This window comes from Athene noctua, chromosome 1 (genome assembly GCF_965140245.1).
Source record: "Athene noctua chromosome 1, bAthNoc1.hap1.1, whole genome shotgun sequence".
Classification (NCBI taxonomy): domain Eukaryota; kingdom Metazoa; phylum Chordata; class Aves; order Strigiformes; family Strigidae; genus Athene; species Athene noctua.
In genome coordinates, this window is record NC_134037.1 from 81,602,797 (window position 1) to 81,628,680 (window position 25,884).

The 25,884-nt window shown below is 40.4% G+C and overlaps 1 protein-coding gene across 1 annotated transcript in view; it reads right to left on the reverse strand.

The window, feature by feature from the left end:
- Window positions 1–21,252, reverse strand: part of THBS2 (thrombospondin 2) — a 34,633-nt gene extending 13,381 nt beyond the window's left edge. The window contains exons 1-14 of the mRNA XM_074925087.1: window positions 21,095–21,252; window positions 19,899–19,973; window positions 18,366–18,922; window positions 16,782–16,866; window positions 12,231–12,424; window positions 11,306–11,446; window positions 10,957–11,053; window positions 9,635–9,805; window positions 8,699–8,875; window positions 7,204–7,377; window positions 6,638–6,765; window positions 6,383–6,535; window positions 5,103–5,321; window positions 1,760–1,867 (exon numbers count right to left, since the gene is read on the reverse strand). Coding sequence (XP_074781188.1) covers window positions 1,760–1,867; window positions 5,103–5,321; window positions 6,383–6,535; window positions 6,638–6,765; window positions 7,204–7,377; window positions 8,699–8,875; window positions 9,635–9,805; window positions 10,957–11,053; window positions 11,306–11,446; window positions 12,231–12,424; window positions 16,782–16,866; window positions 18,366–18,922; window positions 19,899–19,973; window positions 21,095–21,101 — 2,286 coding nt within the window. The 5' untranslated portion in view covers window positions 21,102–21,252. The remainder of the gene's footprint in view (window positions 1–1,759; window positions 1,868–5,102; window positions 5,322–6,382; window positions 6,536–6,637; window positions 6,766–7,203; window positions 7,378–8,698; window positions 8,876–9,634; window positions 9,806–10,956; window positions 11,054–11,305; window positions 11,447–12,230; window positions 12,425–16,781; window positions 16,867–18,365; window positions 18,923–19,898; window positions 19,974–21,094) is intronic.
- Window positions 21,253–25,884: the final 4,632 nt, after the last annotated feature.

The window sequence follows — 25,884 nt, forward strand, 5'->3', positions numbered from 1 at the left end:
GTGGAATTTTGAAAATTTCATTTCAGTTTAGTCCCTAATTTGAAAGTCTGCCAAAACAAGAATTCTTACATTTCACACATCCCCAGATAACACACAGAAATTTGCACAGGCATGCGAAAATACTCAGTGTGGAAAGCAAAGAACAAAAACAAACCAAAGCAGTGAGAGTGAGGGTGCCATCACTGTCATGGAATCTGAAGGGAGGTCATATGGAAAAAAATCTTTAAACTACTTTTCCTCTGCAAAAGCAAAACCTGCTTACTAGGAAATAATTTTTTAGCACAACATTTTAAATTCCCCTGAAATACATTTTATGTACTCAAGGACAAGATATAGTGGCAAGTCAAAATTTTATACTGCTATAAGCCAACTTCTGGCTACAATTTTTCAAAGACATGTAGTGAATCATATTATTTTATCAAATGATTCTTTGGGTTTTTAAATATTCTAAACAGAGGTTCCATGAACACAATTCTAACCCAACTTTAACGATGTGAAGGTCTAGAGCATCTAGTCTTCCTCTGATGGGAACAAAGAGGATAAGTAAATTCCTAAACCTAATTACTCATCCTAAACATGTTCAGAAAAGGCAGGGTAAAGCCCACTCTGAAGCTGTCTCTGTCCTTTTGCTGAATGTACAGGGAGAACAGGTTTAGACTGCCTATCATTTAGGCTCTGCAGGTAAATGAATGGGGTCATTCATTTATTCAGTAATAGCGTGGCCAGCAGGGACAGGGAAGGGATCTGACCCCTGGACTCGGCACTGGGGAGGCCGCACCTCGATTCCTGTGTTCAGTTTTGGGCCCCTCACTACAAAAAGGACATTGAATGACTCGAGCGTGTCCAGAGAAGGGCAACGAAGCTGGTGCAGGGTCTGGAGCACAGGTCGTACAGGGAGCAGCTGAGGGAACTGGGGGTGTTTAGTCTGGAGAAGAGGAGGCTGAGGGGAGACCTCATCGCCCTCTACAGCTCCCTGAAAGGAGGGTGCAGAGAGCTGGGGATGAGTCTCTTGAACCAGGTGACAAGTGATAGGACAAGAGGGAATGGCCTCAAGTTGCGCCAGGGAAAGTTTAGACTAGACGTCAGGAAGCATTTCTTTCCAGAAGGGGTTGTTAGGTGTTGGAATGGGCTGCCCAGGGAGGTGGTGGAGTCCCCATCCCTGAAGGTGTTCAAGAGTAGAGTCGACATAGTGCTTAGGGATCTGGTGTAGTTGGGAACTGTCAGTGTTAGGTTAATGGTTGGACTGGATGATCTTCAAGGTCTTTTCCAACCTAGACGATTCTGTAATTCTGTGAATTTCAGTCTTGTGGTCAGATCTAAAGGAGGAAAGTATAAATCAAGCTACGTACTTTTTTTCTCTCATTTCCCCTTGATGCTGGCTCTGTTTATAGTTATTATTCATCATAACTTGTTTCCAACATTCCTCAGTTATATTTACCTGTTTTTATCATTCTCCCATTGTGAAATAAAAAAATCCAATACCACTTACCATTAAATTGTTTTCATGCACACAGCTGAACACAAAACTGATACAGAGAACATAATTCATCCCCAGGTTACCCAGGCTTCTTTGCTCCACACAGTGCTACTCTCCTGTGATCCAATACAACTTTACTCTGCATCAGAAATCATTCAGGGAAGGCAGTGCAGAATACCTCAGCTGAAAGTCTGAACAATAAAGCTCTCATCTATTGCAATGATTTTCCTTAAAACCAAATGTTTAGGTCAAACATACTGAAGACACAGAAATACATCTTACTTTATCATCTTCAACACCATCATTGTCATCATCCTCATCACAGGCATCTCCTTTGCCATCTTTATCAAAGTCTTCTTGACCAGAGTTAGGCAGGAGGGGGCAGTTATCCTGGCCAAAAGAAATAATCAATAGATTAAGTTTACGTTATGTTAGAATGACTTGCCTGGGCAAAAGAGTAGATATGGTACACCAGAGACTATAAAACAAGAACAATCAATCGCAAATACATTTTAAGTGCCTGTTTGTTTGCTGCCAAAGATAGTAGTTCATTTGCTGCTTTCATATTGTAAAGTAAGTGAAATACATCTGCAAATCATTGTATTTCTCAGCTCTCCTTCTGTTAAAGGGATGTTTCCAGTAAATTTTAGATGAAACTATCTAGCAGAGAACAAACCCACCACACGCATACACATACACTCTTACATCAACTTTTTATAGACAACTCATGAAGTATGTTTGAAAAGATCAGGTTTGGTTGCCAGAAAAATAAAGATACAAGCCAGGAGACAGTCTTCAGAAATAACTGTTCATATGGAAAGTTACTGGAATGAAATAGTACAGAACAATGAAGGGGAACATTGTAAGAAAGGGTTTTGAAAAACGTGCCTTTATACTGTTCTTCAAAACAGTACCTTTGCACTCCCAAGCTCCCATGGCTTTGAAAATAAAAGACAAATCTATCCCTATTTTGTATCACAGCTTTGTACAGAATTATTATTTTAAAGGAACAAATCTTAGGTTACACTGAAAAAAATAAGTGAAATAGTTTGCCAAACTTTGAGCATGTATTCCTTTTTAAAATACAAAAGTCAACTAAAAATGGATTACAGTTCTACCACTGGCTAAGAATAAATAAATCTATAAAAACCCACTTTGTTATTCTCACTTTTTCTCATGTTATGTTCTACCTCAGACCAAAATGGAATCTTCCTATAAAGTGCACAAATATCTTTTGTAACACACACCCTAAGAAAATTCTTATTATAGTAAGGTTCCTAGCCTCGTTTTCAATCTCAGTGGTTCTAATAGTACAGATAATTTAAGACAAAGAGAAATGGAAAATTTGTGATAAATGTCAAAACCCCAATGCAACTCAAATTGTTTTATGACACTTTTTTACCAAATACCTGTGAACAGACTTGACTGTCCAACTCAACACTGATTATCAGTGATATAAAAAAAAAAAAGATTTTTGAAACAAGTCAAAACTTGCTAAGATTTGGTTTTTATTATCATTTACAAGTACTTGCTTTATTCATATAGGTTTGGACAGTAAGTTAATTTTCAATGATTATTAGCTGAAGGAAAGGAGCTTTGGTTCACTTTTTAAAAAAAATCGAATTACTCATATAGGTTATTTCATAATTAACATAAGGACCCAAAATACCTGGTATTTTTAGGGTCTTTTTTTTTTGGGAGGGGGGGGGAGGGGGGGGGGGGGGGAAGCTCTTAAATGAAGTACTTGTGTCCATTACATCAACACATATATTATAGAAACCATGAATCAACTTTTGGAAACAAGTGTTTTCTGAATAGGTTCAGCATGCTGGGTTTAATGAAAACTTATCATTTGCATTACATCTTGAGTCAACATGTTGCAGATTCTGATCACAGGAACCAAAAAAGAATGTATGAATTGCAATCGCTAAATTGGCTGGATCCACAATGAACAAACATGAGCTCTGTGGTGAAGAAGATGAACATCTGAGGCTCAAATTTCCACCAATGTCTGAAACTTCTGCTGATAAAGCCCAGATTTACAACTTTATGTGGATTACACCTGAGTGACTTCTCATTCTCTCAAACAGCCTGCTTTCAAACTTTCCCAGTCTCTCAATCTGTATTCGATTTTTTAAACTAGTACAGTGGTCTAGAACTGTCATTTTTGCATGTCTTTCCTCATTTTTTAAACAGAAGTCATTGTGCTAGAACTTTATGAGAGTTTAGAGGTCGATCACTTTAACATGGAGAAGGAGAAACCAAAATTTCAGTTCTAAAAGAAAAAAAAAAATCTAAAAACCTCAGAGAAAGCATTGCCCTTGTAGCCACAACTAATTCAACAAAATACTTGAGCACCTGCCTAGTGAAAGCGTATAGGTAATCCAGTGTTGTCTGCGGTCCCGTGGATAGGCATTTAATACTGAACATGTGCTTATGCCTTCTGCTCAGATAAAGCTCACCCTAGTTGCTTAATTTGCTGCTGCAAACAGTGTATGCCCATCTGTATTGTGCCTGTCATTCAACCATCAGTGAGGCCACCACTTAGAACTGGGATCCAGGAAATTACCTGTTGGGGGTGCCTTCACCCCCCAGCTATTTGGGACATTGTTAAACTGATGGACCTGGAACAACTTTCAGCCTGGTTTTGCACAGCAATGTAACTGCATCAGGGTGAGACATCCAAGCAGGCTCACCAATTCTGAGCAACTTCCACTGGAAGGAACCTCAAGCCATGGAGCTGAGGATCACTTACTGCTTCATATGAGTACAGAACCAAGTCCCAGGGAACACACCATGGTGGGCACCCACTGCTAAACCTACATGCCACCATTTTTAGGCTCCCTGATGCTTATTTTTTCCTCGGTGTATAATGTTTCATTTTTCACTACAATGGCACGGTTGCAGCAGCAAGAGTGGAGAACAGTCCCCTGCCAGGTCTAGAGCCAGTGGTGGCAGGCAGGTTATTCCCAGGGTGAAAGCTGGGACTCCACATCTCTGAAGGGTAAGAGAGGCTGAATCTCACATTCCCTCCCACTGAGCTTTTGTAGTAAGAAGAACTCCTCTGTCTAATTACTCTTATTCATTCTTCTCTTAGGTTCCTATTGCCAAAAATTATCTCAGGCTCTGAATCCAGTTTTCAGAGTATGACCTACTTAACTCTTTAAAAGGAAGGGGTAGTTCAAGAAAGAATTTGAAACTGTAGACCTTACCTGGCTGTCAGTGTCTTGTTACAAGCCTTGCAGGTAGGATTTCATACTCACCTGCACCCAGAGATTCCTATTTAGTTCTCACTAACTGCATGCTCCACACCCATGCTATAGGCAACTTCTGCTCAGTATGCTCAACTCTATTCACAAGCATCCCAACCTTCCATGTATTCTGAGTAGGAAGAAATCCAAAGCAGGGGACTCTGGAACTCATTCTAAGGATTCCTTACTGCATCTAGTGTTAAGTGATTACACATTTCACAGCATCTCCTACAAAATGAACATGCTGTAACAGTCAAAGCTTAAGGAAATGAACCTCCAGCTTGATGTTGAAAAGTGTTATTCACAACTATTTAGAAAAAAAAAAGAGAAAGTTTGGTTATGGAATGGCATTTTTATCAACCTTTTTTGCTTACCTTCACACAGTGATATGTTGCATTAGCAGCACAGACCAAGTTGTTATTAGGCCAGCCGTCCAAATCTGAATCCTCACCACAGATGCGTCCATCACCAGCATAACCTGTCCTACATTCACATTTGTACATAGGATCACTGAAATGGCCCAGATAGATGCACTCTGCGGACTTATGGCAGCTGTGGGTCTTGTCATTGCATGGATTCTCAGGTTCACAGACCTGTAACAGATAGAGCATACTCACTGAAAACTGAAAACATTCACAGCCAGCTGTGCGTGCCTGGACTTTGTCAAAATCAGGTCAGTTATTTAGATGCCTAAAGACAGGAACTTTGTTTTAATTATGGTTAGTAAGTCATACTCTCTGTCAGTTTACAACTCCATAAAATGTGTACAATTAAAATAATTAAAACAAACCACAGGAAAAAGTGGACTTATTCAAAAAGCAATTACAATGATCAACAATTTCAGAACTCTATCTGCTTGTTTCCAGAAATCATTAATCCCTAGAAATTAACTGCAACAGAAAGTAGACTGTACACATCTCTTTCCTTTAGTGTTCTGCCTGTCAGTATGCAAGGACTATCTTATTTTCTTAAATCAGAGACACTAATGAATTCTCATGTTCCCCTCAAGTTTTTGTTACCTCTTTCTTATCACTGCTTATTTTCATCGACAACATCTGAGAATCTTATACAGATGTTTTACATTTAGACTTCACATGTCAAACCAAACACAGATTGATTCAATATCAACAGAGAAGGCATCTCATGACATCCATTTTAATGTTTTTGTTTTGTCTATCAAAACTGTAGTCTTCCATATCACTTCCTCTTCCTTCTGTCCTTCACCACTGATAGGTGTTGGCCCAATGGAATTTAGGGAGTGAGAATGTCAGACATATCTCTGATGACATCCACATTAACAGCACTATATTTATGGAGAGAACAATCTTGATTCTTCAGTTTCAGGTCCCCAGAGTAAGTATATATGTCTGAGAGACAGGAATGCAAAGCAGGGGAATGCTTGCTCCTCACATCTTACACTCATTTGGTGCAACTGTACAGGTGCCTAGAGAAAATAAAACCCTTAAAAAAAAAACCTCAAGCCCAAATTCAGCATTTTGTTACTTGAACCAAAAATATCCTGGAACAGCAGATATCTATTTCAAGTTATCTTTGTACAGTATCCAAAATTATCATACGCTTTCATTCACAGGTATTTTCAGGTGAGAATTATTCAGTTTTAAAGCCAATTCAAATTCTCTTTGATATCACTTACTTGTTTCTCTGTCTTGGCAACTTCCAGCCCTACCCCATAGGGTTGACTTCCTTTATAACGTGGAGGACATGGCAAACAGTGGAAACCTGGATTTGTGTTTACACAGCGATGGACTTGATTCACCTTAAAGCAAACATCTGACACAGCTATACACTGTAGGAAAAGAAGGAAAGGAGAAACAGTTAGATGGCTGTCTAATTCTCAGATAATTAAAATTTCAGTGATTTACTGATGTTAATAGGAACAAATTGATACCTCATCAAGATCCTCACAGACAGTACCATTGCCAAGGTAACCTGCTGGGCATGGCCCACATGACCAAGACCCATCTGGGTAACTGTTGCATTCTGCTCCAGGAAAGCAAGGATTTGACAAACATCCATCTGGAAAAGACACATAATAAATTAAGTTAGGAGCATAAAAGGCATGTAAAACTTCATTTAAGAAACAGGTATTCTCTGTTCACTAGCTTAAATCACATCTGATGCAACAGACTCTTATAAAAACTCTTATAACTGGGGTCACTAATTTAATATACTATTGATTTAGTATGAAAATATTACAGATTGCTACATCCATTTGAATACATTACAGCATATTGAAGTCCAGCTTAAGAAACACATCCTTGTTCAGGAGAACTCAGTATTAAGAATTTATATAAAATCCCCCTGATCTAAACAGCACTCAAAATAGTTAAATGTGCTTTCCTGAAACAAAGATATAATTAGTAGACTTCTGTAGAGTCAATTCATAATTACCCATTAAAGAAATTACAGCAATAATAATTACTCAGACTGAATAAAGAATGACTAAATACCAACCAATTGGGCAATCCTTCTTATTGCACATATCATGTTGCTTGGTATCTCCCACACATGGCTTTCCTCCATACTGTGGCTCTGGACTGTTACAGAGGCGAGACCTCTCACGGATTCCTCCTCCACAGGTAACAGTGCAGGCAGACCATGGAGACCAAGGACCCCAGTGGCCATTCACTAGGATATGTAGAAGAGAAGAGCATCACAGGATTTATACTGGGGACATTTGGTGCCAATGACAAAAGCCTTTCTTCAGATCCCTGACTGGAAGCAGATTCCCACTACACAGACAGGAAGAAAGATGCTGGCAAAGCCTCACTCTAAGATAGCAATATTTCAGAAACAAACAAATAAAAAATACCCAACTGCTTTATAGGCATTTTTTGGCTAGTAAATCAAAACATGACGTGCTCACTGGCATGGTATATTTCCATTTAAGTTGATCAGAGCAAGTACAATGCCTTCAAAGCTCCCTACTAAGCTTTCATTTTGTACAGAAAGCAGGGTGTGACCACAGGATACAAATTTCTGTTGAGCCAAACCTGAGCTCTGTGGCTTTTTTTATGGCATCATTATGCTCAGTAAGGCTGCAGCTATTATTTTTGTTTCGCAATTCATTCATCAGTGTATCCTCAACAGAATTGCTTGCCTCAGTATAAATAACTATTTCAATGACTCTTCTGCACATTTTATATTGGTACAACTCTACTGATCCTGTTGTCATCAATCCTGAATTTTCCTGAAATACTAACATCTTTGAACCAAACTCTGTGTTCAAACTTGGTACTGAAAAAAAAAAATAAAAAATAAGGGCAATGGTGTATGTCCTTAAATAAATAACCTTTTCAATAACTTTGAATGCACAGGTAGATCAAAAATTAGACTGTGTACAGTTATTTAAGTACTATTGGATTAGAAGCCTGACATCAGTTTCAAGCTCATATCCTATAAGTAGAAAAGAAAGGCTGAACAGAGAGAATTAAGATAGACATACAAAGGGAAACAATTCAGTAAAATTTATATGTAAGGTAAGTGAAAGTGAGTGGGCTGAATGGTATAAATAGGTTTAAAAATGTAGATGAGGAATAAATAATTATAATAATAATTAAATCTGTTGAATATGTGTAAAATATGTACGCATACTTTCAAAGAAACCTGGCTATCAGGCAACTGTATGTCTATTCCTAACGTGTACAGTATCAACTTCCTCTTAGATAGAAAGTGTTTATATCTTTGATATGCAGAGATAAATAAGTTATAAAATGAAATTTTCTCAAACTCTTAATGTTTAAAGCCAAGTCATAACTTGGGAAGTTTACAAAAAACTCCAACTGCATTGTTGTCCTCATTTTAAAAGCATCCATGTGTGTTATTTCACCCCTAAGCTACAAATTATGTTTTCCATCACAGAAACTCACTGTAATTTAGATCTGAATAAAGAAAAGAAATTCAGCTGGAATATTATGGCATCACCTTGGATTCAAGACCAGAGACATACCTGGACATGGAGCCTTCTCACACTTCTCTGTTTCACGCCCATTTCCCACACAGTTTTTCCCACCCATCTGGGGGATAGGGGAATTGCAGAGGCGGATGCGGGTGATATTTCCTATTCCACAGGTAACTGAACAGGAAGACCAGGGAGACCAGTGACTCCAGCCACCATCTTGACGTACTGTTAGAGAAAAGAGCAAAACTCAGGGAAATAGCCCACCTGCAGCAGTAATACAAACTCACTTGTAATGACAGGCTTATTAGAAGGTTAACTTCACATCTGAAGAATGTCCCATCCCTTTCCTACCTCTGTGACTTACAAAGCCTAGAATGTCAGCATAGGCATTCAAGTACAGCTTTCTTAAGAATCTGACAATAACATATGACTAACATGGATGCTAGATAATTTACTTAACAAGAAACTTTTTCCAATGAAACAAACACTTGTTTAAAACATATATTTGAACGTCTAGCAGCTTCAGCAATAGCCTTACAGTAGCCTGGATATAGCAGCTACCTGCAATAGTATTAACTACAGCTCTGTAGACAGAGTAATAGTGGAATAGGCCAATAATCGTGAATGAATGAAAGATCAAAACGTGGCCCCATGTATCATGATTATGAACTGAGTGTTGTCTCCAAACTGACTTCAAACAAGAGACTCAAGTTTATAATGTTAAAGAAGAGATAACGTAATATCTTTTTGTTTAACAGAGCTGAGCCTGGAATGTACATACCTATTAAATTGTCAGGAAAAGGAGAAATATTTGAAAGGGGGAAGATGACAAGAAATCTAATGATAGTTACTTTAACTATATATATACGAATATTCCAATATATACTGTCCTGATTAGTGAGAGTTCATAGGAAATCTAGAATAAGCTTGTTTTCACTTGGAGATGTCCAAAGAACTTTAAAAAACATAAATTTGATTACTTACTGCGATGGTCACATTTCTTAAAGCTGCACATCCTTGTCTGGATGTGTGGGCCTGTACAAGCACTCCTGGTGACATCACACGACCTTCCTCGCATCTGAGTCCCAGAGCCACAGGTAACTGAGCACTTCGTCCAGTCCGACCATGGTGACCAGCCCTCCTCACTGTCATCAGCTGCAGAGCAAAAGGTAAGAAAAAGTGCTTAGCACTGAAAGTCAGTCTTTTATCCTATTTAGATTTTTGACTTTTCTTTTTCTGTAGAACATGTATTTTGCCCTTTAGATCTCTCTTTTTCTAATTTTGCTTTCCCAATATGCCACTGAAGTTAGGTTTAATATGGTTTAATGTAATGAGACATTAGCCCAGATAAGAATCCTGGATCTTCATGAACTTGAGTGCTGTGTGTTTGCATGAGGCACTGACCTTTGGAGGAAGAACAACAACTTATTTCTAGAATGGACTGTGCCAAAAACTGAAGTCCCAACTGCCTTTGACTTCAGAATATAGTCAGTATGATGAGATGTGGCCCCACCTCTGAACACAACATAACGGTGAACATTATCAAGGGCACACTGTAAGAATATTCCCTATGCTCTAAATAGGCAAAAAAACCTCTGAGTATATCCCAATGCAACTTTATTTAGAACATCTAAGCAAACATTCTCTTCTGCAACAGACTTGTCTAGTACAAAGGGAAATGTACTGAACCCACACTGAAGTCACTTAATCAGTGAAATTATTAAAACTATTGTCATTCCAAAGCCTCGTTCACAGTCTGCAATGCTGTCTTAAATGTGAAACATTGTCAAGATTCAAAAGTAAAGCATTACACCAAAAGAGGGTATATGATAAAAGAAACAAAACAGAGTAGCAGAATGACAATAACAGAGAGGAAAAATAACTTACATTCTTAATAAATATTGCATCAAACTGCATGAAGCTTTTGATCTGGAACTTAAATATCCTCCACAAGGAGACAAGAAGATATCCTAACCTATGTTAGTCTGCTTTAACCAGGCAGTATGAAAAAACAATAGGGCACAGTGATATTGCAAACCAACAAAAATCAGAATGTCCAGCTCTGGAAGACACAACTGGGGAGGAGCATGCATCTAACCTTCAGTGTCCAAGTTAGCTAGGTAAGTTTTCAGCTTACTTCTAAGCAACCAGTATAATCACTGGAGACCAACTCCTCCATAAGGTAACCTCAAGCAGACAAGTTATTTCATACGATCTTTGTATACATACATTGTTTTGATCTTTCCAACACACTAGTAGTGATTTTAAATGTTGCCGGAATATCCTTTTCTTTGGCCAATACTTACAGTGAGAGCAGACTGGACAGCATTCGCCTTCAACAAAAGATGGATCAGCACAGGAGACTGCTGGGCAGGTGATTTGATGGCACACAATTTTAGAATCCTACAGGCAAAGAAATCAACTTACTGACTTCTGCTCACATACACAGACAAATAAAGGTGCACATCTGGGGAAGTTTCATGTGTGGGAATTCTTTGAGTTTATCTAACCGTCATGGACATGGGGTCTACTTTTCTAATAAATATCAGTAAGTCTAGGGCAAGCTCTGACTAAACGTGACCTGACCTGAACAGTTGGTCTGAATTAAACACACTATCCATTTCTGCAGAGAAGAGAGTGTTTCCAAAACCTTACCTGGCAGGTACACTTGGTGCAGCTATCTACAATCCAGCTTTCATTATCTGCAAAGACACGGCCATCCTGCCAGCAAACTGACTGGTTCTTTAATGTTTTGTTAGGTCCAATCAATTCCCACATAATTTGGTTCTCTTCAGACTAGAAGATGAAGGAAATGAAAACAAATTGTGTACTTTGTAAGCATACTGTTTTAAATAAACAAAACTGATACACTACTGGATTTAAGTCTTCCATTTTTTAAAAAAAATATATTTTTTACATATTTATGTACATAAAGACGATGATCTCAGGTACCGCAATACTACACAGCAACTCTTCAGATAATAGTACAAACACAGTCACACAATACTAAGGAAACCTGTTATAGCAGGTTTGCTTTCCTCTAGTACCACTCATATTTAGATAGTAAGATTTTAGTCCTGAGACATATGGCATAGTAATAAACTTGCTTCAGTGATTATTCTGAATTCACTGATTCAGAATAAGAAGAGAGGAAGCCTACAGTGAAATGTCACCATTATACTTCAACTATGAAAACCCCACACATTTATGTACAGTTTAGGTACTCTGTGTAGCCACTTGCTGATGTATTCATAAATGGTATAAGCGTGGCAACAACACTTTAATAGCACACAGGCAAGGTTGGGTGCATCAGCTTTTGATTACCAAAGCGGCAGTAACCTGTAAGAGAATTGATTTCCACTATTTATGACTGCATGTGTGTGCTCTTTTAAACCCAGTCTGTGAAAACCAAGTCTTCATTGAAGTGTTATACTCAGGAACTACCTAACTAGTCACTTTGAAAACGTAGGTCACCTCTACATTATATAGATATACCAAGAGGTATACACATGTAATACAGCCATCTCCACTAACTGCACAGCAGACCTCTTTCAGTTCTTTCAGACTTACAGGTACGTACCACTTTTTGGAGGTTATCAGCTAAGTTGTTCACCACAATGCGCAGGCCAGTGAGCTCTGTGAACATCGTTCCCAGCTCTTCACAGGAGCGGTCACAGAACTCAGCTTTCTCTGGTTTCTCACCCACGTACTCAGTTGTGACAGCAGGGCTCAAGTGAAGGATTTCAGTGCTCTCGTTGATGGTGTTCACTTCAGCTGGTAGCAAGAGAGGGAAAGAGAAGAGTGGCATACATATACAAAGTTCTTCCACAGATTACAGACTCCTGCTGAAATCACAGATTGGCACCCATGGGTAGGGTTTAAACACATCTATTTTAGCACAGCTTCACACTAGATTATACCCATGAATAAAAGAGAGGGGTTAGATGTCAGCTGGTTCCAATTATAGGCTTTCCCTTTTCAAAATTAAGAGCCAAGCTGTGTCTCACACAGCCCTCACTTTAAAACATTGTTGGCACTGCAACATTAATTTATGAAGAATAACAGGACACAGTATCAAAAAAGCAAACCCATTTTATCCACTCAGAGTCATGAAAGGTTTAAGATTTGTTCATGATCCATTACACTTTTTTGATACAGAGAAAAAGGTAGGAGAAAGAGTTTTCTTGCAGAAAGTCATTGTCCTTGCTCTGCCCATAAATTCCATGGTTACTTGGATCAAATTCAAACCATTATAAAATTTATACCAGACTCTGGTCTGCTCTATGTTGCACTGCCTGGTATTAAACTCAGAGGAGCTGTTATAATGATAGTTTAATTTTGAAGTGAAATGGAAGTCAAGCTAAGATCAGGCTGAATATTTGATTTGTCACTCCAAACACTTCTTCATCAGGCAGATCATAATTAAAACAGAACTTTGCATGCATTATACAGAGAGAACTGGACATTTTTCTAATACCAGTTTAAAAGACCTCCCTGTCTATAGCAAATTCTTGAAAAAGAATATAACAAAGTATGAGCAGCAATTAATAAAAAAAGAACATAGATAACTAAATAAAACAGTCTGTGTTCTGTTTAGCATTTAAGTCTCCACCAGGTAAATATCTTATGCATTCCATGTAAGCTTTCTCTAAGGACTTCATAGTACTCTCAAATTTGGTGTCAGCTATACAGAAATCCATACTGACTTGTTTACCAGATTTAGTAATGTTGTAATAACTCAAGGTTACCAAACAGAGAGGAGAAGCAAAGGGTACAGCAATTTAAAAAATAATAAATCAGCACAGGAACATGTGCCATAAAACATATGCTTCACATCACTGAAGTCACAGAAGGTGGCAATGCTTTAAGAATTTTCAGGGCTTGATTTGATGCTTGACTTTACAGAGTAAAATGGCATATTTAAATGTACAAGCAATGAAAATGGGAGTAAAATATTCTTCATTCATTTAGAAGGCTAAAAAAAAAAAAAGAGCAAAGAACCAACCATTAAGATGACATTAAATAATTACTTCTCAACCATACTTAAAATTATTGGCTTGATGTGCTTTTAAATTAGCTATGAAGTATCTGCTGCTAGCCAAGGTCTACAAAAAATTGTTCGCAGTATTCCAGAGTTGAAGTAATTGTCCAGCTTCACTTACAGGATGGAAGAAAACCAATACACCACATAGCAGATCAGAACTCTGTGTCATAACTGTTTACTTCAGCTGCTTTTTGATTCCCTGGAAAGAATGCAATTTTCCTACCGCATTGAAACACTAGGTTTCTCAGATTCCCCTATAGCACTTCTCAGGTCATTAATTTCATATTTCTCAAGCCAACATGGAGTGTGCCTTGACCGGAACATTCTGAGGACATTAATAAAGCTGCAATCTCAGCAGGAAACATAAACCAAAACTATGTTAGAAGAACTAAATCCACACTTCCTACTGGTACTTGGCAGTGACTGAAAGAAGATGCCTGGGGATCACTGGGAAATCAGCTCTCTGCTGCCGGCTTCCTGCTAATTTCCTAAGGACCACATGATTATCTTTAAAATGAGAAACCAGAAAAGCAGAATGTGCATCCTTTCACATATGCAAATATCATTCTGTTGATCTAGCTGAAGGGATTTTATTGATGTGCCTATTTAGGCATGTTTTTGTCATCTCTCCTACCCAGCGCTGTGTAAGCCCTGCCTAAAGTATTTACAGCCACCACTACAGAAATACTTTCCTACCCTCAACCCAACAGCAATCCCAAGCTACCATTTCACCATACCTCACATTCTCATACTCAGATTAAAGATACAGTAGGAAAACACAGTCCTACTTTTGAAAAAGCAGCTGGCTTTTTGTGTCTTCAAATCTGAAGGCACTCCATTGGTAACATCTGCCATGTTGTTATGGGACACTCACACGTAAATATGGCATCTTAGTGCCTGTATCTCAGCTCAATGAGTGAGCCATCAAAATGAGAAAACACGTACCTTGTAGTAAGTAACATATCACCCATGGCTTTTCAGCTGTGGTAATTAAGATGGATAGGCAACATTAGAAAATCAGCTATGCATGTAACAAGCCTCTCAAGTAATTTTGATGGCCTCAAGCCACAGCATCTTCACTTGTGGCACAAGTAATTTCCATCTTGTAGCATTCTCTTGGTGTTGCAAAGTAAAAGTGAAAATACTGTGAATTGAACTAATTGCTAAATACTTCCCAGGAAGGATAAACAAACAAACAAAAAAATCTGTATATTTTATCCTGAAAATGTGGGAGTTGACAGATGTGATAAAAAATACATTAAGAAATTATTATCTGTTGGTTATAGCTGCAACAGCTGAAGGATATAAGAATTCCACCTAAGGTATGTATCAACATGCAGAACTTATCCCTTTAGGCTTCCATCAGCTTCCTCTTCACAGTAGAAATACAGTAACATCCCATTTCTACTTGGTGATATTTCAAAACATTTGTTAACACTATTTCCCTTTGTGGTAATCAACCAACAATAATATTTAAAAAAAAAAAAATGGAGACACTGTTCTTCACTGGTTTCACTGGTTCAACTTCATCTACACCTAGGGATCTCATCCTCTTGACCGAGACTGTTTTGGCTCTAACTACTGAATATGCCCTCAAGGTTCCACCTCGACTTCTGGGAATTTTGTATCCACTGGCAAATGAAGCAGGATGGCTGAACTGTATCCTTCCTGAAACTAACCTCTTTTATTTAGATTACAATTAGATATAAATACACGTTCTATTCTCCCACAGAAGTTCTTCTCCTCAAGCGTTTTCTTCCACTAACAAAGTTGAAAACCAGTAATCAGCAGTTCTGAGTAGTTTCTCAATAGTTTCTGAGTACAGAAAACAGCTTGGCTGGGAGAGATGACAACAAACAAATAAGGGCATATCTTCTTGCTTGTGCCATCTAAGACCACTGCCCTTCTAGCCCATCTCATATGACTCTAACACATTGTCACACTTCCGTCTGAGGTCCTGCACCAGAACACACATCTGGAATGTATGAAATAACCAACCAAGATGCTTTATCAAGATTTAAAAACAGACTAGTAAACTCAGTTAAAGTTTTTGTGCATATACATATATACATACCCCTATATAGATATATACATACATATGTATACACACACATTTATATATCTTAAAGAGACTTTTCATTACAAAATCTCAATACTCTGGCCCCCTTTGAAGAAGTCAAGACCTACCACTGATTAATTTCTGGGTTTTGCATAAACAAGGAAAAAAGTTGAGTACAGTCAGCTTAACTGATTTGCTCTGTCGTATGTTTTAGTGAAGTGACAGAAATAATGGCATTTCAGATGGCAGGAGTTTCTAATAAAACCCTGAAGTTCTGACTGCCTTGTGCACCCACCCCATTCCTCTGATGGACTCAGTTGTCTCTGATTCTTGCCTGAGCTCTTGCCAGTTCCAAACACTGGAAAGTAAAATAGCCAGCACCTCCTGTGAGCTTGAGTACAAAACCTCAGTGCATATTTGACAAATTTTCATAAGTCTTTCATGATGACTCCAATATATTCCCACACACCGAGGGCTCCCCTCCTGGTGAGGTCAACATGAACCAGACTAATAAGAACATGTCAGCCTGTCACACACATGCCTTACATATCTCTTAAGGTTTTTTTCTTATTTTCCCTAGGTTGTTTTGATTAACAATGCTTTGGGATTCAAACCCAAAGCCTCTTTCAGTCAAAAAACTTATTGCTGAGGAATTCCGTGTCTTGAATCTTGCAGACTTGTTCATGGGCCCGTTGAGAGTCAGAAGCAGAATTCAGAAGCTCAAAGAATCACAGACATCTCATGAAAGAATGCAGACATTTTCATAGATACTTTCCTTCTATTTCTAGACAACAACTTAAAAACAGAAGCTCAGAGTTATAAACCTAAGGAATAAAAACTAAAGTAGTAGGCTAGAGAGTAGAAATGGTATCTCAAGATAGCTAAAAATATGTTCCTATTACCACCAAAGAGCAACTAATTTTCATTTCAAAGGGATCTGTTGCATGGTTTTAGGAAAATATGTCACCATTGACATTTCTCATTTTCACAGTGAACTGAACAGTATTAATGACCTAAAAAAGCCTTACTTGACTGGCTTCTCTGGCATCCTTTTTTACGCAGCACATCCTCTATTGAAGTATCAAAGATTAACTGAATATTTTGCAAAAGACCCTGTAAAAATAAAAAAAATAATTAAAAACAGTTACATTAATTTGGGAGTAACAAATAACAGATCTGTCTCAATCTCATGCTACTGACTGGATTCAGCCATAAAAAACTAGGTTAAAAAACAATCTACAAGGCATTAAACACCAAAAAAAAAAGTGTTTATAGCTTTTTTATATACAATTTCAGTACTATATGCAACAAAATGAGGTATCTTCTGAACTAAGTCATAATAAAAGTTATTAATCAGGTATGAGCTCAAATCTCCATTTTCATAGCACAGTTTAGAATGTACTTCTACAAGTCATTCATCATGAGGTCAAAGCCAACTTTTGGAGTTCCTGGCCCATTGCACTTCCATCCTTAGCCAGTTATTTCCATGCACCGTAGTTTTCTGTGTCCTCAACTGTGCTGACACTACTTTGAGACAACACTGTAAAAACAGACTGGTATCTGTTTCACTTAAAGACTCAAAAAAAAATAAAAATTTAAATCAGACTATTTCAGTGACCCACTTAACAATACAGCCTCAGAACCAGTTATATGAGCACAAATGATGGAGAAACTTAGTCATGGAGGAAGGAATGGAGAGGCTGTGGGCAAGAACTTCTGGCCTCCCTGCCAAAACTGGTCACCCCACCGAACCACACTCCAGCATGTCATGCTCTGGCTGACAACTAGATGGCACAGCAGGATGAGAAAGAAAGGGCTTTTTGAAATTTTTGAAGCCATGAGTTCAAGTCTGATTTCAGCTGTGAGTGAAAAGAAGCCGTCCTTAAAGCACTAGGGCCAGATCACATCACTATACTAGGCAGGAGGTAATTTTCATTTTATAGGAAAACGAGAAAGTTTGTAATTGCTTCAGTTTAAAGAAAAGAGAAACAATAAATGTTTTCCAAAAAAATCTGATTTACAGGACTGATGGAAACATTTTTTCAATTTTTTTTCAATTTTTTTTTTCCTTTTTTTAAATTGAAATGAAAGGTTATTCAGAATGGCAAACCAAGATATGCTGTTAGGGGACGGACCAACACCACAATCTTCAGCTTCATTGAAAATTCTTTTTTTTCCCTTCCTCTTCCAAATAAGATTTTAAAATATCAACAGGCTCTTATGACTTGGATATATTTCAATGGAAAAACAGTTCAAAAAATTTCCAAATAATTCTACAGATCACCAGAAAAATACAACATGGTTAGAAGTCTTACATCTAGAAAAGAAAGTGGATGTTTCCATAGGAAAGTCCATAAAGTGGTTTTGTGCACTTTTCCTGGACTTAGACTTTATTTTACCAGTTCTTTGCTTTCAGGAACCCCAAATTCACACAGCACAGATCTAGGAGTGAATAAAAACACACTCTGGAGAAATTCTGCTTGGGAACACCTGTGATCCCCTTAAATCCAAAAGGCTCTGAGGGAACAAAACTGCATATACTGCATCTTCTCAACCTACTTGCAGTTACTTTCTTACTTCACCAGAGACCCAAGATTCTCCAGGTTACCTACCCTGAAATGATTCTCCCGAATTGACCCTTTTGCCACATACATCCTGCTGTTCTCTGCTTTCAGCTGCTCATAGAAAGGCTCCTCCAGGATGAAGCTGTCAATAAGGTCACAGCCAACATAGAGGTTGTAGTTCTCCCCTGTTATTTGCACGGTGAGGTTCTTCCACTGTGAGTCCGCAAGGTCCACATCTTCCAGGGAAATCACATTCTGGAAGCCATCCACCCAATAGATAAGGTCCAGGGTGTTGGCCCGGCCATTGGAAATGATCTCAAACTGCCTCTCACTGATGCCAGGCCCCTCTAAAGCAAGGATAGTGCCTCTAGATTGCCTGTCCTGTCTCAGGGTGGCTGAAAGGATAAAGCCCTCATTCTGCCGTATGAGTCTGACAATCTTTTTTAATTTCTCTGGTTTACATGGAGGTATATGGTCAAACCGAATGAAACGATATGCTGGGATAGTGGGGTCTGGACCCCGAAACAATTTTGCTCCAACTGTCTTTCGGTTTATGTTACTGATTTGAAGTAAATCAAAGGTAGTCTCCTCTTCCTTGTCACCATCTGAAAAAGTTAAGAGTGTGTGACAATGTGTCTATAAAAAGTCTCTTACAGAAACAACTCTGCACACTATACTTAGCAACTGCAATTATATGACAGAAGTAAGAATCAGCAGCATAAAACAAACATGGTTTTACTTCCACAAACAGAACTGTTCCTACTGGCATGCAAGTGAATCATATTTTCCACCTGTCATTTTCATTTACATGACAACTCTCTACTTCTGTGTGTGTAGGTCTACGTATGTTCAATTATATAACTAAAGATATGGCTATATATTTTATAGCACTACATAATACACACTTGTATATATAAATATACACACATGCTGTATGTCATGTATATGCCTACACATGGATGCATGTAACAATGCATCCATTAAATATTTATATATATATATATATATATATATGAATGGATAGGGAGGTTGAGCCAATTTCTATATTTTCACTATTAACTAATTAAAATAAAATAAAATAAAATTCTGAGAAGCCATGTGGCCACGTGACAATAGGAAGCAAGAGATTTGCTTTTTAAAGATTCAGGCTAAGAAGTCAGATGTAAATGAGGGTTCTGCACTGTGCCAATTTACATTCTACTTATATTTGGTCTGTACAGGTCTATTTCTCTACCTCTATCTTTTTTAAATGTTCACTCCATTCAGTGATTCTCTTCATGTTACTTTTACCATACGCTTCCACTGCAGAGGAAAGTATAACAGCAAGTATTACTGCGACTACATATATTTTGTTCAATAATTTATAGAGAAAGCAATTTTTTGATATTTATTGGGGAATCTTCATTCAGCAGTAGTAAGATGTATCTACCTAAAATACCCCCAGCAACTACTATTTCAGGCACTTCTAAAAAAGTCATATATGATTAATTTGCCCACTGTAGCTCAGCTAAGCCAATGTTTTACACCAACTTTTAGCTTTGGGAGTTATTCTGTATGTAGTTAAGAAGTGTCAGAACTTACCCTGAGCATCTGAGGAAACCCACAGGGTTATCAAGACAGCAAGCCACAACAGCCCACTCCTCTGCAGCATAACTCCTATGAATAAACCAAAAAGTAGTTAAGTATTAGGGAAAGAATATTTATCAACTACAAATATTTTAATTTACCTCACGAAATGCCATAAACAGAACTCTCATTATAAGCAACTATACACAGAAAATCAGAATCTCTATCTTGTCTGATTCTTGTAATACTTATTCTGGGGTTATTTTCAATGCCAGAAGTAAAATATGACATCAGGTGAATGGAAGGGGAAATTCGGATGATAAAGCTCCTTTTTATGTAAATGTCCTTAACAATAAAAAAGGAAAGACATACAGATAATATACACCATTATTTTTTTTCCATGATATTTCAGCAGCTGGCACAAGATATCACATATTAGCAGTTGCATCTTTACTTCGGAGCACAACGTTCAGCTGAAATACCTCGCAGGATAACGGGATCTCACTAGATATTGGTTCTGAGTACCAGGGGTACCTTATAGTGCCTTTGTCAGTGCCATCATGCAAATTCCTCTCTTTCCTGTCTCTATCTATCACTTATCCATTCTTACGATCCTCTGTACCCCAGCACAGCTGGATAAAGTGACTTTTAACGTGATGCCGTTTTTGCCCTGAAGCACTATGCAGTCATAAGCCACATAATTGCATCTCCAGACGCGTCTGCACTCACAATGAATGGAGCAGACGCCATTCACTGGAACACGTAGACATTCGTTTCTCTGGATACAGCCACACCGCTTCAACACCGCTAACTGCACACAGGGATGCCACCTTTTACTGTCTCTATTTTATGTTTCCTACAGGGAACTCTTACTATTTGTCACCCCGAGGTATCACCACTACCACCAGGAAGCCTCTCTCCCCTCTCAAACCCAGCGCCTCCCCCGGAGGACCCTGCCACCGACGGCCGCCGCACACCGCCTCTGGCCAGCCCTCCCCGGGGCAGCTCTCTTCAACTTCCACCCGAAGCACCCGCGGCAGACGGCAGCGCCCACCCGCCTGCCCACGGCGAGTCTGAGCGGGGCTTCGCGGCTGCCCCCGTCGAGCAGCCCCCGCCACCTCTCCCAGCCCCGCTGGGCGGCGGCGGCAGCCCCCCCCGTCCCGGGGGGGGCTTCACGGCGGGGCACGGCGCCTTCCCGCCTTGTGCCTCACCTGGCATGGGGGGAGCCGACGGCGCGCCGGGGCTGTGCCGGGGAGGCCGGTGGGAGCGGAGCGCGGTGCTCTGCCGCCGTCGCAAGTCCCTCCGCGGCCCCGCGCCCCGCGCCGCCGCCTTTATGGGCTGCGGGCCGGGCCCCGCTGTCAATCAGCGGCGGCGGGGCGCGCCCCCGGCTCGCGCCTCCGCGGCGGTGACACAACCCCCCCCCCCGCCGCCCCCTCCCCACCGGGCGGCCGGCGCTCGCCTACCTGCGAGGCCATCCCGGGCCCGGGCCCTCCCCCGCCCCGCCCCGCCCCGCGGCCCCGGCCGCCCTCCGCCGGCGGCGCAGGGGCGGTGCGGGAGGCGGGCCGGCCGGGCGGCCGGGGCCGTCCCCGCGGGAGCGGAGCGGCGCGGCGCGGGGATGGGGGCAGAAAGCGGCGGCCGAGCGCTCCGTCGCGGCCCGGGTCTGGCGGGGGGATGAGCCCCGGGAGGCGGCGCCAGGCCCCGGCAGCGGGGAGGCGAGCGCGGCCGGGACCCGCCGCCGGGGCCTCCCGAGCCCGCACCCCCGCGGGAGGGGAGCGCGTCTCCGGCCCGGCCGGGGGCTTCGCGAAACGTCGCCGCCTGACGGCTCGGTGCTCCTGCCGCCGCTGCGGCGAAACTCCGCCTTCCCGAGGCCTGAATGCTCTCGGTTTTACCCTTTTTATTTCCAAGTTACAAAGCAGCCCAGAGGGAGAGTTGGCCCGGTCACCTCCCCGCCCCGCTCCTACGGGGCTGACTGGAGGTCAGCCAGCAGCCGCTGGGGTGAGCCCGGCACCCCGGTCCCGCTTTCCCCGTAGGAAGCACCGACCCCTTTGATCCCTTTCAAAGAAGGAGCAGTGGCCTTGCTTGGGCGCGCCGCTCCTCAGGGAGGGAGCCTTGCCTCGGGCTAAGGAGAGCGGCACACGAGAAATCTCGCTGTTGGGCTGCTCCCAGCCTCGGTGGGAGCACTGGAAAGCATCTCCGCAAGCCAGGACTCCAGTCCCAACCCTTGGACTAGGGGTCACCGTGCTGAGGAGCAGGCAGCGTGGCTGCAGGCACCACGCTCCGTGTGGAGCAGGAGAACGGATCCCTGCCGTGGGCCCGCGGATGCCCTGACATGCACAAACATTTCAGAAGTCAAACGAGAAGACCAAGATCCCTGCTGCTGAGGCCTGAACAGGGGTTGTGGACTATCTGTGGAAGGATCCTGTAGCTGATGCAAAGAGGCATGGATTTGGCTGAGTTGCCTGCAGAATCCAAGAAATGGGGTCCTGTCAAATGTATAGGTGGATAAACACCACGAACGTTAACACCAAAAAAAAAAAAAAAAAAAAACCCAGCATGGGAAGTCATCAACTTTGCTCATCATAATTTGAAATTCCAGTAGAAAAAGGTGTTGACATTTCGGAACTCAGAAGACTTCAAAAGGCTCAATCTGTCACTAGAGCAGAAAACGCCAACGCAAGCATCGCTGCCTTTCCTTTTGCCACGGAAGCTCCTTCCAACTTGGCTGGCCTTGGCCTTGCAGGGTAGCGGGAGCCAAGGAGCCTTCCCCTTTCTCACAGGGCCGAGGAGACTGAGCCAAGCTAGGAGGGAGAAGGCTTTTTTGTCTTCCTAAGACATTTGGTTTTCAGTTTTGCGAAACCTCAAGAATTTAAAAAAATAGCTAATGAAGTTCACAAAACCTCAAATTCTACTGAGTTTACTCATTCCCTCCACTATATTAAGACTTCGTCTTCATATCTATATATGTAGTTGTATGGTGTGTTTGCCACAAGACTTTGAAACAGCTCTTGCACAACTCTTCTTGGGAAGGTCCTCTGGGTATCCAGTTAGAGAGAGAGGGCAGCAAAGTCTCTTTAAGAGACCTACAAGGTATCTTTGAGATAATGCAGTTTACTATTTGTACATTCCTATACATACACGTTTTACAGTGGAAATTTTTAAGTCAGTAGAAGGAGAGTTTAAAGGCAAATTTGACTGTGATTGCTTTTAACCGGCTACCTCATATCAAAACTCTTCTTTCCATCTCTGTGGACATTACAGGAATGAAGGATTGATAGCATATTTTTTCAAGCTGAGTGACTTATATATAGGATGATGGCCTTTGAGAAGACAGATTTGGTTCTGTTCTTTCCACAACTGTGAAAATGCTCACTGCTCACTTTCCCCTGGCCACCTCGGAAGAGGTAAACAACCTCTTCTTTCCAAGATTCCTGGTGGAAAAGCTCACAGGAATGAATGCACACTCTGCTTTCCCCAGCTAGCCAACGTACACAAGCGAACATTGGAATTACATTAACGTTTCTCAACCTACCTGCTTTTCTAGTACAAGATGAAAGTGAGCAATGGTAATCAGAGAGATAATAAAGTCTGATTTCCTAACATTTAGGAACGCTGGTGAGTTAACAGTAGTTCTCATACTAATGGTTTTCTGTAGTGTTTTACCTTTCATTGGGTTTTGCTTCACACTGGCACATCAGGCACAAGCACAGGTTCTTAACGGCTCATTTCTTTATGCAGGTCCTTAACTTCTCATTTTTTTATGCACCTCCCTTTGCCTTTTTTTCTCTACTCTTTGGGTTATTGCTTTTTTTCCCTTCTGCACCAGCCCTAGGGGACTTCCATTTTGGATCGTGTGAGCACTATGCAAGGTAACATTAATTACTGAAAATCACTGGCAAATGGCATGATTCTAGTCTGGCACTATCTCAGAAAGAACTGTGATTTGATGGATCTCTGTCAAATAATTCTTGGGTTTTGCCTAGGAGTTTATCACTGAAGTTCGGGCTTAGCTGAGCCTGGGGCAAGACTTGAACTATCCTACATTAGAAGAAATCTCATTAGATAAGGGGAATACTAGAAAAAATGGAAGCTACTGTGGCATGATGCCAGAAGACAAATTCCATGAATTTTGCAGGGTGAAATCCTGATTAACTTTTTTTTTTTTCTTTTCCCACAAAAGCATCCTCACTAATTGAAAAGGATCTAATTGAACAAATATGATGAGTAGTCCTTCAGGTCTTATCCTGCAGTCCTGGATGCTCACCTGTTATTGACAAACATGCTTTCTGAAATGCTGTCCTGCAGGCATGAAGAAATTTTCAGTTTTTTTCCTGTGGTGAGTTTTGATTTTCATAATTCACTATATTGGGGTTCCAAAACCAAAACAGATGATTTCAGATTAGCATGTGACTCAGCCATTCAGTTTTTTGAATGAGCTTGTAGTGAGTCGGAGAGAGACCTGTATGGTTCCTCAGACAACACATTGTAAGTACTCTAGCTAAATGAAGATTCTGAATGCTGGAATAGATTGCACAAGGCAGTGAATTCACCTATGATGAGAAAGGAAGTTATTTTTGACAAAGCTTTATCGATGCCTTGGTTTAAGTTCTGGTGCATAAGTAGACAGAAAAAATGGGCATCATAATCGGGTACTTATTTTTCCATTCTTTGATTCAGAGGGAGAAGTGGTTTATTTCCAACCTTCCTTAAATAATTTTCAGGTATAAAATGTATCCAGGTAGAAATGCTAACACATTCTTGTCAGAACAAATAGCCATGGGCTGTACAAGCACCAGCTGGTATACTTTTACAGTAATCTTGTCAAAGAGGGAAATCTTGCTACCACCTGTTTACACACTTTGTCTTTACTCAACAAAGTGCTTATGCACAAAAGCTTGTTCAGTGGTTTCAACAGGAGGACTTGGAGTTTAAAGCTAAGCACATGTTTAAGTGTTTTGCTAATTGGTTCCTACATGATTTAATGGGCGTTACACAGTAACTTAAGGAAAGAACTGTAAGTGGAGCCCTAGGCTTCTAACTCACAGTCGGAAACTGGTTTTTCCCTGTCCTTACAGTACATATGACAAAACAAATATCTGTCCACAAACAGTTAAATGTGTCCTTAGCCATTTTACAGAATTTTTGTATTCATGTGTGAGCTGCTGAACATGTTAGGCCTGCCAAATATTTTCAGCCTCCGAAAAGGAACATTCCCCTACCAAGTGCAATGCAAATGAGCACTGAAAACACTCAGTAAATCCCACGTTGTTGCTCTGAGTTCCAAAACCCCCCTTTTACTAGATTCAGAACAGATTTATTACCCAAAGACCTGCTTTTATTACAACTTTGTCACATAGTTTCACATTCTATCACAAAGGTATTGATAATGTCACTATAACAGGAAAATAATACATCACTACAGCACTGTATTTTAAACATCTAAAACTATCCTTATTATACAGGCTGTAATATGGTAATTTTTATTTTATTTGCAGTACTGTGTTTTCTGTGTATCAAAAGGAATTTGGCCTGGTTTATTTACATATGTTCAAAGACAGCCCAAAGGTTGAAGCTTTTAGATGGTTTGGATTCAGTCTTTAAAAGTAAAACATACTGAAGTTGGTAGTAGTTTTAGCTGAGGAGCAAGTGAGTACAACTTAAATGATAACTTCAGTGGACCAACTGGGTTATAAAAGTTGTTCAGGGGACCAGATGCCATTCATTTCAGGAAGAGGTAGAGCCAAACTACCTTTGAAGGCTGGGGCCTAGCTTCTTTTCACTTATTTAAGTGAACTAAAATAACAAACACTTACTGAGGGCTTATCAAGTTGTTGTAAATGTTTGAATGATCTCAGTGTAAAATGAATTTTTTAATGGCAATGAGACCCACGTTTGTGTTTCACCAGGATCATGCTGGGTCCTTGATTTACCTGCACAACTGTCCCATGAAATCCAGATTATTCCCACTGCTGCGTGCATTGGCTGCTGGGCGGGGGTCATCCTG